Here is a 12497-nt window from a genome sequence, read left to right as displayed (position 1 = left end):
CCACAAGACTGTGAAGTCCAGCATCCTCACTGGAGTGGACAACAGATTTGGCCATAAGCTTCCTGGCAGCCACTGGGAAGAATGAAACTATCAGACACTTTTTTAAGGCTAACTGGCTTCTCAGGAAATGCTTCCCTCTTCCTCACGGAAAAACCACAGAAATTTCTCCTGCACATTCTCATAGAACAATGATGTGCCAGGAATGGCAGCTATTAGAAGAAACAGCAACAAGTGAGCTTGCTCTCATCTCAGTTCCTCAAGTCCCTCGCAGGGGCATTGTGACCCAGATACACAGCTCAGCTGGGGTGGTGAGGACGCAGGCGCACGGCTCAGCCGGGGCGGCGGGCATACATAGCTGCAGGCGCACGGCTCAGCCGGGGCGGCGGGCATACATAGCTGCAGGCGCACGGCTCAGCCGGGGAGGCGAGCACAGGGCACAGTTCCGTAGCTCTGCAAGGAGGCAGGGTTTGCACGGTCCCCTCCTCTCAGCCTGGAGAAGGAAGCAGCACCCACTGGGCTTTGAAGTGGGCAGAGGCAACTGCCTTCTTGAAACACCTGCTGACAAGTCCCCAAAGCGAAACATCAGAGCCACTGGTTTTCCCGCTAAAAACCAACACAGAAAATCCTAACAAGTACCACCATTCACATAGCACACGGTGGCAACCTCATGGACAGAGCACGCACAGCCTGAGCCCTGAGGTCACCCTCAGTCCCCTACTTGGACACAGTGGCTGTGATCGTGAAAACACGCTCTTAGACACAGAACATGCTCTGTCCGTGACTGCTGTTTATGAGACTCTGGTGACCAAGAGGGTAAGAGGCCCCGCCTGTGCCAGAGGCCCTGGATAGGCAGAGATTTCGTCTTCAGCTTCAAAAACAGACGTCCCAGCCAGCTTCCCTGCTGGAACTTTGATCACTGATGTTTCAGAACCAGACATCATGAACATCCACATCCCCAAGTAAATAAGTGACAGGCCTGTTATTAATAATTCTCTATTTATTAAAAAGGGTCCTACAGCTTTACAGCCACAGCACCGGACGCGGCCCTGAACAGCGATGGCGAGCCTGGCCAGGGGCTCCTTTGCAACTTCAATGCCAAGCTCATGTTTGGCTACAACCGTGGCCAGGCTGTGGCATCCCCGACAGCGGCTGGTGGCGGAGGTATGGGGCGGGTGGCACCGCTCACTCGAGATTCACAGAACATGGCAAGCCCGCCTGACTGGCGTGGCAGTGAATCGTCCTGTACAGCTTCATTTCCTTTAAGAAAACAGTTACAGTAGAGTTCAAGTCCGAGAGCAGGAATGTACGGTCACTGAGGACAAAAGGCAGTGGCCTGGCCTGTGGCCCACTGGGACAGACCCCGCTTCAGTTCTGCCTTCTGTCACCCTGGTGGCTAGGCACAGGTCAGGGCCCTGGATGCCTGATAAGTGACAGGGGAGGGGCGGGCCAGAAGGTCCACCTTGGTAAGCACCTCAGCCTTTTCTGTCAACAGGTGCGACACCCCCCTGCTGGGCCCTGGGCCTTCAGCACACATGTGAAGATGAGGTCCCACAGGGGTGAGGGGAAGAGCAGGTGCAGACGGTCAGAGTGCAGCCCCGTCCCTCAATCCCATGGGGCGGGCTTTCGCCAAGCCCCTAACGCTGCCCACCCTGAAGTCCAGCCACCAGCCAGCCAGGGGCAGAGGACATTGGCTAAGGGTAGCCTGGGTCAAGGTGGCCGGACGTCTTGACCACCTGTAACAGAACAATGAACTTGGACAAGCCCTTCAGAGAAAGCAGAGCCGGGGCCTTGCCCAGCCCCTAGCAGGTGTGAGTCCTGGCACCTGGGGAAGCTAAGGCACAGCACGGACACCCGAGGGGGGCACCGTGCACTGCTTGCACAAAAGGAAATTGCATCCACTTCATCGGCATTTCAATCTGCTCAAGACAGTATCTGCATTTTTTATAAAATTTCCCTGAATGGTCTTGGGAGTGTCAAAAAAGTTTTTTCAATATAAAACAGGAAAATCACACACGTAGTAAAAATATTGGGGGATTATTTCTTCATAGAAACCTTCAGGGCCGGCTCGAGGCAGGAGGGAGAGGAGGAGCTGGGGACACAATTTGCCGTGCAAAGTCCCACTCGTGCGCTCCCCTCCCACACCGGTGGCCGTTCTCTGGCCTCTGGACTCGGCAGTGGGCCCAGTGCAAACTTTGCTTGTGGCTCTGAAGCAAGAGCAGCAGCCAGGTCAGGCGGTGACTATGGTGACCTCTCCCCAACAGATTCAGTGAGCAACAACGCAGCCGCAGGTGACGGCCCGGCCACGGCGCACTTCCAGGCCAGCCGGCCGGCCGGCGCCCACCCGCCCTCACCAGGGCTGCAGTGGCCGGTGGGTGAGACACATAGGACTGTCTTTCGAAAATAAAATAAGTATCATGAACCATGCTCATTAAATAAAACTGCAATGGAAGGACCACGATTCTAAATGGGACTGGGAGAGAGGCCTGTTTCTTCCCAAACATGAGTTCATCAACGCTAAGATACTTAGAAATCACAGGGAGAATGCAAACCGATGCAACGCACAGGCGTCAGGCTGCAACCCGGCACACACAACTGCCTTGTTGCCCAAAGCCTGGGCTCCTACTACTCACCACTGACCTACAGTCCTAAAATCAGACGGACACGCTGGCCCAGGGCCGCAGAGCCCTTGGCACAGAACGGACCTCCAGCCTCCTTCCCGTGAGCAGAGCACAACATGCCAGGCGGAGGTCTCCCGGGAAGGACCGCACCGGCGCTCACTGGAGGATGAAACCCGGCTGGTGCGGAGGGAGCCGGGGCGGGGGTCTCTGGGGGAGAGGTGGCGGATACGGGGACATGAACTGCGAAGAGAATCCTTGCTGAGTGGGGAGGCCCACGCGGGGGGGCAGGGGCGGGCACTGTAATCCTGGGTACGGCACGGCCTGTCCCGAGCTCATGGCCGCAGTAAACGGGGTGGCTAAGCGTCCCGCAGGCACCGGGGGTGGTGGTGGGGGGATGCGCCGAGGTGCGACGGCGGGGGGCCCACTGGCCTCTGGGGCAGGGTAGGGAAGGGGGGCGGTAGGTGCCAGTTCGGGCAGCCTGGGGGGCAGCGGGGCCAGGGCCTGCGGGAGTCTCTGCCCCTTTAGCACCATCTCCTGGAGCTTCTCGATTTTCACCCGTCGCATGTGGGCCAGTTTCCGTTTGCTCTGATAAACATCAATGAAGGAATCCAGAGGAAGTTCTCCATCCAGAAACTTCTCTGCCATGTTCTGAAAGAGGCAGAAACCTGGTTACAGGGACAGCCAGATGGGGAGGATGCTCCCTTCATGGTCTAGGCACAAGGAGAGGCAACGCCCAGCTGCTTCCAACACTGCCCCCTCCCCGTAACCACCCAGAGGGCCTCGCTCCTCTGCTCCAGATCTCACAGGTCATGGGCTCAGGCTTCAGCATGAGCTGCCACTAGGTGGAGAGGACGACAACCCTGCTGCGCACCCCACCACCAGCGTGACAGGCAGAGGAGCTGGCCTTTGGGTGAGGGCTCCGACTCCTGGGTCCCAGGCCTCTCTCGAGCCCGCTGGAGTCCAACACCTCCTTGCTTCCACCCGGCTGCACTCTGACTGACAGACTCGCCCTGGGTGGGTAAGCAAGACAGAAACACTTGTGCCCACCAGGCCCCCCAAGGCTTCAGAGTTCATCAAACCCAGCCCTATCTTGGCAAGACCCTGCCGGCCCCAGCCTGCAACAAGTGCGCAACATTCAACCTTGACTCATTTCCTTATCGCCTGGCGAGGCTCAAGGCTCTAATGCGCAGCTGGACGTGTCCCAGAAGCTCTGCGGCCCCCAGCTGGCCCTTGAACCACGGCACGTGATAATTCGCCACTGGCCCCGGGGCTGGCGTTCACAGGGTGGCACGCATGCCCTCTCTTGACCCTCCCTCGTACCTGCCCTCACTCGCCCTGCTGCTCCCTGGACCCCTGCCTGGCACTTTCCCCAGCACACAGGCCAGGCTGCCTGCTGGCATACAGCCCGCACACCTGGGAAGCACCACCTCCTGGCCGTGGCAGTGTGGCGCTCACGGTCCCTGGAGGCAGTGGGCCCAGTGACTGCCCAAAGTGCCCCAAGGATTCCACCAAGGCTGGTTGGCTTTACCTCAGTGTCTTCCTCAATCTTGGCCCCTTCTGCCTGCAGAAGTGCTAACAGGGTCTCCAAGGAAGCGCTGCAAGACTGTCTGTCTGGAAAAGAAGCAAGAGGCATGACGAGTGAGAGGCGTCCAGGTAAAGCCCTTCATGATGCCGTCCACACAGACCACAGCAGGGTTGCACCTTCCTTTCCAGGAAGCTGAATGTGAAAGGCTTGAAAACCTACAGGGGAACAAGTGTACCAAGCCAGTGCCCAGGGGCCAACATCCCATGTCAGAGTAACCTGTGTCACCAGCTGCTTCTAGAGCCAGCTGTTTTCAAATATGGGGCAGTGACATTCTCATCATGCCACGTTGTATTTCCTTTATGTTTTGAGTGGTAACTTACATCGAGCATACACATCTTAAGTGTGTAACTCAAATTTCCACGTGTTTAATCCCCAACCACCCCCACCCAGATCCAGACACAGAACGTTTCCACCGGGCGCCCTCACACCCACTGCACACGCCAGATAATCCCTACGCCGGCCTCCGCCACCACAAAGGAGCTCCGCCTGGTCTTGACACCACATCCTGGAATCAGAGTACAGGACATACTCTGCTGGCTTGTTCCACTCAGCACCGCATCTCTGAGACCCTGCTCAGGTCTGTGAATCAGTTCGTTTCTTTTCAATGCTATGTAGTGTGCCATTGTGTAAATAGACTTCATGTGCCCATCACTCTGTAGACGGACATTTTTATTGTTTCCAAATTTTATTGTAAGGTAATAAAGATACAACATGCTTGTACCTATCTTCTGAGAGACATTAATGTCTGCTTCTGTTGGGTATACACCCAGGAGCAGAGCTGCGGAGCTGCAGCGCATACACACTCTTTTTTTTTTTTTTGAGACAGAGTCTCGCTCTGTCACCCAGGCTGGAGTGCAATGGCGCGATCTCGGCTCACTGCAAGCTCCGCCTCCCAGGTTCACGCCATTCTCCTGCCTCAGCCTCTCTGAGTAGCTGGAACTACAGGCGCCCGCCACCACGCCCGGCTAATTTTTTTGTATTTTTAGTAGAGACGGGGTTTCACCGTGGTCTCGATCTCCTGACCTCGTGATCCGCCCTCCTCGGCCTCACAAAGTGCTGGGATTACAAGCGTGAGCCACCGCGCCCGGCTGCGCATACACACTCTTAATTTTAGTAGGTGCTACCCAACAACCTTCCCCAGGTGAAATGAGAAAAGGAGCCAGCTGTGGCGGTGCAGCCTGCAAGCCCCAAATGACCCACGGACACTCCTACCAGCAACAGATGTGTGGCACCTCACCAGCACTTGGTACTGCCGGTCTTTTTACTTTTTGTCATTCTGGTTTGGGTGTGTGATCGTAAATTTTTACTGAAGTTAATGGAGAAAATGACAAGATGATAGCAAGTAGTGACAGACATCACTGTAAACCTCACTGCAGAAGGTGATTTTTAACCCCAATTCTTTTAAGGGATGGGGTCTCTGTCACACCCAGGCTGGAGTACAGTAATGCAATCACGGTTCACTGTGGCCTCTGCCTTCAGAGTAGGTGGGACTACAGGCGAGCACCACCAGCCCTGGCTTATTTCATTTCTTTTGTGGAGACATAGTCTCGCTCTGTCGCCCAGGCTGGAGTACAGGGCTGCAATCATGGCTCACTGCAGCTTCAATCCCCAAGGCTCAAGCAACCCTCCTTCCTTAGCCTCCCAAGTAGCTAGGACCATAGGCGTGTGCCACCACACCCAGCTCCGACTTTAAATGTCCCTTTGATAACTATCAAAAGCACTCAGGATGCTTAACAATCTTTAATTCTGATGTCTCCTCCTAATGGCTGCAAATTAAAGTATGCCATTAAAATAAAGTGTTCCAGTGATGAGTATTTTTTTTTTTTTTTTTACCATTAACAAGCAGCATAAGACAAACGGGCAAACAGCGTAAGACATCTGTTGAATATCATAATTCAGAAAGCTTTTTCTATGCTGTTTAGAGAAGGTGGGGTCTTGAATTTAAAAATTGGTTAAGTCTCCTCTTCTAAACTGGTGACTGCTAAACTGGCTGGCTTCCTCCTAATCTCCAGCCCCCTTTCCGGTAACTGCCCCGAGGTACCCACGTTTCTGCCACCTGCTCCACGCTGCAGACCCTGAAGGTGAGTGTGGACCTGGGCTGACCTCAGCAGTCACCGTCACCAGTCAGGGCCACTGGGAGGAGGGGGCAGTCCTGCTATACACCCTGCCCTCTCAAACCGCAAGTGCAGAGAGGCCACAGGTCTGGGGGCCTCCATATTCCATATGTAAACTAGTCCAATACAGTGGCTCACATCTGTAATAGCAGCACTTTGTGAGGCAAAGGCAGGAGGATGGCTTGAGTTCAAGACCAGCCTGGGCAACATAGCAAGACGACCTCTCTACAAAAAAATGAAAAACTAGCCTGCTTGGGGTAGTTCACACCTGTGGTCCCAGCTACTCAGGAGGCTGAGGCAGGAGGATCACCTGAGCCCAGGAGGTCACGCTGAGCCATGGTTGTGCCACTGCACTCCAGTCTGAGAGACAGAGCAAGACCCTGTCTCTAAAAGTAAATAAATAATATACATAAGCTATTTCTTCATTGCAGTAGAGTCGCTATCTTAATCTGAAATTTTTCCATAATATTTCTTTCCTAGTAGGGTAATAGCTTGAAAATGTGTCCTTCTCTCTTTATTCTCGAATCATCACCCTTAAAAAGTTACCTAATTTGGTCTTCTTTATCTGATAGGCTTCAAAGAGAACCTGGAGTTCTTGGTATTTCTGGGTCAAGCGTGCTTTCAACGTGTCCAGCTGGGGCTGGTACAAAAGGTTTCCTTCTGCCAGGCTCCGGTTGCTGGCAAGTGTCATTTCTTTGTTAAGCTGAACATTCTGCGTCTGCAAGGAACACACAAGATGATGAGAATCAAAAGTATATCAGCTCCTAAACCCCTGGAGGTCCCCACGCACACCCCAGGAGCCCACTGCAGCTGCTGCTGCCTCACTGGTCTCCACAGCTGGCACCGCATGCCAGGCAGATGCTACCGACCCAGAGCCAAGCCCCCTGGTTTCTCATTTGGAGCTACTGCCCATCGTAAAGAATGAGGCCAACTTCCTTCCAGCACGTTTCCAGGACAGGCTTTGTCCTGTGACTCCATGCAGAGCCTTCCCTGCCATGGCTGCGCTGTGACTTGAATTCCTTACTAAGGCCATTGTGCTTGCAGAAGTAAACAGCTGTAAAGATTTAGAATCTGATTTTTTTCAAAACAAGTTTCTGCTGCTCCAGAGGAAGTTAAGGAATCACTTATCAGCAGGAGACCAGTCGGCATGATGTCAATTCAGGCTTCATAAGCAGGCTACAAGGTCCAACCAGCAAGCTGAAGAGACCCTGGGAAGGAACAGTGTTTCCAGCCACCGGGGTTCGTCTGTGTCTCCCATGCCCACCCCAGCTTTTCTGAGCCTTCCAGCTAGCTGTTGGTGGGTGAGCAAAGCCGACCAAAAGTGGGGGAAGAGGGGGGACATATTTTGCCCATCGGGGATTTCATTTTGTCCTTTAAAGCAATGACAGGCTACCCTGGTAGGTAGAGAAGAAGCCACATGCCCAGAACTTAGGGGAGAAAGACAGGAGTAGAAGGTCTGAGAAAAAAAGGCAAAATGCTCCTAGCAAAACTTAGCCAGTTTAAATAAAAAACACAAACGTGTGAGTACCCTAGTTCCTTTTTCACTCACTGGTGATCGGCTTCCTCTACCACAGCCCAGCCGCCGCCACCTCACTTTCCTTCCACACCGTCAGTTTCAAGAGCACGCGATTCCTTACCCAGTGTGTGTCCCTGTTTCTCTTTAAGCAGCTCTTCAACCCCATCCCAGTCATCTCGTTTTCCCTTTAATATTTTCTATCACCCCACCCAGGCTATTTTTGCTGCGACTTCCTTCCTCTTGGTAGCTCGAGTATAGATTCCTGGCCACGCTGCCTCTGCTCCCCACCCCCAGTCATACCCGTTGATTGCTGTCATAGTTCCTGGTGCACTCACACAAGTGCACACGCACCACACACACAAGGAAGAGGCTCAGGGAATCAGAGAACAAAGAAAGAAGCCCTTGGATCCATGCCTCAATCAGGAGATCCCTAACCCCAGCAGGAGGGCTCTTTTCAGCAGAGAGTGATCTGCATCTCCAGACCAACAGCTGTACCCAGGGCCCTAAAGATCAGGCTCTGCTGAAAACCCGACAGGATTTAAATGACAATGAAAACCAAACCTCTCTCCCAACTCTAAAGTAAAAGCTAGGAGTGTCCCCGAAATGTGGGTGGTAGAAATGCTTTCATCTCTTCTGATACCTTTAGCAAAAAAGAAGAAATCTTGGGACTGGAAAGACGCAGTTTCACTCGGGTTTCTGGTAAGCAGTGGGGCTCCCATCACCCCCTTCCCCACCCGTGGTAGCTCTCCACGGGCTTTCTATGCCAGGCCCTGCAGAAGCGGCTTTCCTTCCATTGTTAAGCCATTTAAAAGAACAAACAAAAACCACTGTATGGCCACTCTGGAAAACAGGCACTTTTTAATAAAGCTGAATATGTAACTACCCTATGACCCAGAAATTGTACTCTTGGGCATTTATATCAGAGAAATGAAAAGTTACATTCAACAAAAACCTGCCCAGGACTGTTGAGGGCAACATTTATTTGTAACAACTAAAATCTAGACGCAGCCCAGGTGTCTTTTAACAGGTGAATGGTTAAACAAGCTGCAGGCCAGCCAGGCCGCAAAATACCACTCAGCAGCAAAAGGAAGAAACTTGCCTGGCAGGACTGAGAAGGCTCTAGGGAATCACACTGACTGAAAACAGCCAACCCCAAAGGGCCACTCACTCCACGACCCCATGCACACAACACCCTTGAAATACAAAATCACAAAAATAGAGAACAGATTAGCGGCGTGTGTGGGACTATAAAAGGCCAACATGACGGATTTGCCCAGGGACGGAGCCGTCCTGATGTTCTGTGTCCTGGCAGTATCAGTGCCCCGATCCTGGTGCTGAGAGTGTGTTGAATTTCACCAGATGTTACCCAGGGGGCGGCTGGGAGAAGGGGACACAGGATCTCTCTGTATTCTTACGACTGCATGTGAAACTATGAGCATCTCAAAATAAAATTTAACCATAAATACCACCACCAACCACTGCTGAGATGGCTTTCTCCTGCTGGTCTCACCTGGCGGATGAGGAGAAGGGCACGCCGTCCAGGCTGCATTTAGAGACAAGCCTCGCGCTCCTGCTCCCAGCCCCACAGTTCTGTATGTTCCATCATTCTCAATCAATTATTTGTTCAATAAACATTTACTGAGCGAGTATTATCTGCCACGCCTGGGGTTAGGCACAGGGAATTCTGAGAAACAGGAGTGCTCCCTCCCTCAAATAAACTGAGTCAGCATAAATGGAGCCAAACTCATCAACCCTGATCTGTGAGGCCCCAAATGGCCTGGTCCCCACCATCCCTTCCCGGTCAGTTCTGAGAAAGGAGGTCCCTAATCATCCTGCCTACACCAGCAGCCACCCTCTGTCAGCGCCCACGTCTTTCGTGGCATCGTCACTGTCATCAGTGAAGATTAAATCTGTTGTCTCCATCACTGTCTGTCTCAACACTAAATACAGATGACACACTTGTCTTTGGCATCCCAAGCACTTTGCACACATCTGCCACTCAGTGAAGATCTGCTGAATGAATCAGAGAGCCCCCCTCAACCCCCAAAAAGCCAAAATTCACTCAAAGCCAAGCCTGGCAAATAAGGGAAGTAACAAACTGTGGAGGAAAAAAAGCGAGCTAAGTTTGTTGAGCGCTAAGTGCCTCCAATCCTTGATGAAGCAGAGGCGCTCCCATCAGAAAGTCACTAGAGACTGAGTCTGAGGGAGGGTGTCACGCTGGACCTCAAAGTAATTGTCAAACAGAATTTCCTCAAAAGTCCTCAGTCAAGGTAGCACACAGCAAGTGCAGGTCTCCCACGCAACCACTTGAAAGACAGCACTAGCACTCGATGCAGCACCGACCGACATTCCAGCAGGCGGCCTAGACTACCCCACAGCAGTCTGCCTCGGCTGTGCCTTACGATCCCTGTTTACTGGGGAGTAGGGAGGCTGCTGTTAAAAATCTCAATGTCCCGACCAACCCCTACCTGTCAAGCTCTTCAGGAGGGGGCCCAGGCATGGATACTGTCTTCAAAGCTCCCTGTTGATACATACTGCTAAGCTGAAAACTTTTGCTTCAGTTTCACCATAAAAATGCATCTACAAAGAAAATCTTATTTCCGTAGGGTTGAAGTCAAGTCAAAATCACTTGTCCTACATATTAGAAAGTCCTAGAGGAGAAGAACACAAGGAAAGCGTGGACTATAATAAAAAGACAACTCACGTGTCCACATTTCTGGGATCTGGGGAAAAAAGGCAATTTGTTTTGTATAGGACACACACAAGCCACCAGGCATCAAAAGAGGCCAAATAAAACTCCAACTGAGGCCGAGTGCAGTGGCTCACACCTGTAATCCCAGCACTTTGGGAGGCTGAGGCAGGCGGATCACCTGAGGTTAGGAGTTTAAGACCAGACTGACCAACATGGAGAGAGACCCCTTTCTCTACGAAAAATACAAAATTGGCCGGGCATGGTGGCACATGCCTGTAATCCCAGCTACTCAGAGGCTGAGGCAGGAGAATCACTTGAACTTGGGAGGCAGAGGTTGCGGTGAGCCAAGATCGTGCCATTGCACTCCAGCCTGGGCAACAAGAGTGAAACTCCGTCTCAAAAACAAACAAACAAACAAACAAACAAACAAACAAACCTCCAACTGAGGACTGTTAAACTGGCAGTGATTTTTTTTTTATATCCTTTGGGTATTCAGATGTTTTTATATAAATACGATAAATTTTTTAAAAAATTGAGACAGAGTCTCGCTCTGTCACCCAGACTGGAATGCAGTGGCGTCATCTCAACTCACTGCAGCCTCCACCTGCCAGGTTCAAGCGATTCCCGTGCCTCAGCCTCTCGAGTAGCTGGGATTACAGGTGTGTACCACACCTAATTTTTTTTTGTATTTTTAGTAGAGACGAGGTTTTGCCACATTGGCCAGGCTGGTCTTGAACTCCTGACCTCGAGTAATCTCCCTACCTCGGCCTCCCAAAGTTCTAGGATTACTAGCATGAGCCACCACACCCAGACAAATACAGTAAATTCTAAGTGGCCACCCAGAGCATACCCACAGCACCCTGCAGGATAATGGCAGTGGGGACAATGGCCAGGATGCATGTGCTGAAGGTGGATGTCTTTTCTTAAGCATTGGATAAAACTTTTTAACACTCAAAACCTGCCCCAGAACACACCTTGGATGCTACAATCGATGCAGAAACTCTTTCCTCAATCTTTTCATTGTTATAGTTGGAAAAAAAAAAAAGGGGGAGGAGAAACAACAGCTTTGTTCATTTGCAAAGCAAAGGCAAACTGGCCAGGACAGGCCCGGGAGGCCTCCACGGGCACAGCACACACCACTCAGCAAGGCCCAGATGGCAGCCACTCCGGCCACATACACCCGGCTCTCCACCCCTCTCGGACTGATTCCAGCCTCAGTGTCTGTGACCAAATCTGTACAGTAAATCTGAGAATGCTTAGAGAGGTATTTTAGGAACCATCAAACTAAAAAAAAAAAATCTTAAGTTGCCACTGTCTTTGTTTCATGGTAGGCACCTGAAATTGAAAACAGTGACGCCAACCTCTTGATCATTCTCATGATCCTTTTTGTTAACCATAGAAAAGTCTTTTCAGGAAATAATCTCTCTGTGGTAAAGAAACATTCTTATAAATTTACTCAGTTTCACTTCAGTTTCCACTACTTCTCATAAGTGAAGAAAAATGAGATGCCTGATTACAGCATCTGTAGTAGGACCTGGCTTGTCTAAACTTATTTCTGCCCATCCATCCGTGCATAAGCACAGAGAACTCTCTGGAAGCATGCTCACCCCAGGGTAACAGCAGCAGCCTGAGTGGTGTGATTTTTTTACTTCCCACTTTCTACTTTTAACTATCACAGTGTTTGATTCATTAGAGCAAGCATGCATAACTTTGTAGAAAAAGGGTTTTAAGTTAAAAAAGTTTCTTATATATACTTATTCAGGCAGAAATGTGGAGGTCTCTTTTTATCTCCTGGGATGCTTACATTAATATATGTAACTCTCCCAGAACACAGTCTGGCTGGGCACGGTGGCTCATACCTGTAATCCCAGCACTTTGGGAGGCCAAGGCGGGTGGATCACTTGAGGTCAGGAGTTTGAGACCAGCCTAGCCAAAATGATGAAACCCCATCTCTACTAAAAATACAAAAAAA

At 51.4% G+C, this 12497-nt stretch overlaps 1 protein-coding gene across 6 annotated transcripts in view; it reads right to left on the bottom strand.

Moving 5' to 3' along the window:
* Positions 1-292: 292 nt before the first annotated feature.
* VPS37B (VPS37B subunit of ESCRT-I) overlaps positions 293-12497 on the bottom strand; it is a 55397-nt gene continuing 43192 nt past the window's right edge. The window contains exons 2-5 of one of the 6 annotated variants that reach the window (XR_009209082.1): positions 6864-7035; positions 4147-4229; positions 2631-3266; positions 293-1257 (exon numbers count right to left, since the gene is read on the bottom strand). Coding sequence is in view for 4 of the 6 variants with exons in the window: in XM_032168416.2 (XP_032024307.1) it covers positions 2775-3266; positions 4147-4229; positions 6864-7035; positions 7955-8008 (801 nt within the window). In the remaining 2 variants the exon portion in view is untranslated. Of the gene's footprint in view, positions 3267-4146; positions 4230-6863; positions 7036-7341; positions 7932-7954; positions 8543-12497 lie in introns of those variants that run through there. The other 5 variants (XR_009209083.1, XM_032168416.2, XM_032168417.2 and 2 more) reach the window with 5 other exon arrangements.

Source organism: Hylobates moloch, unplaced genomic scaffold (genome assembly GCF_009828535.3).
Source record: "Hylobates moloch isolate HMO894 unplaced genomic scaffold, HMol_V3 SCAFFOLD_12, whole genome shotgun sequence".
In the NCBI taxonomy this organism is placed as follows: domain Eukaryota; kingdom Metazoa; phylum Chordata; class Mammalia; order Primates; family Hylobatidae; genus Hylobates; species Hylobates moloch.
The sequence above is the reverse complement of the archived record's forward strand: the minus strand, read 5'-3'. Positions and strand labels throughout refer to the sequence as shown.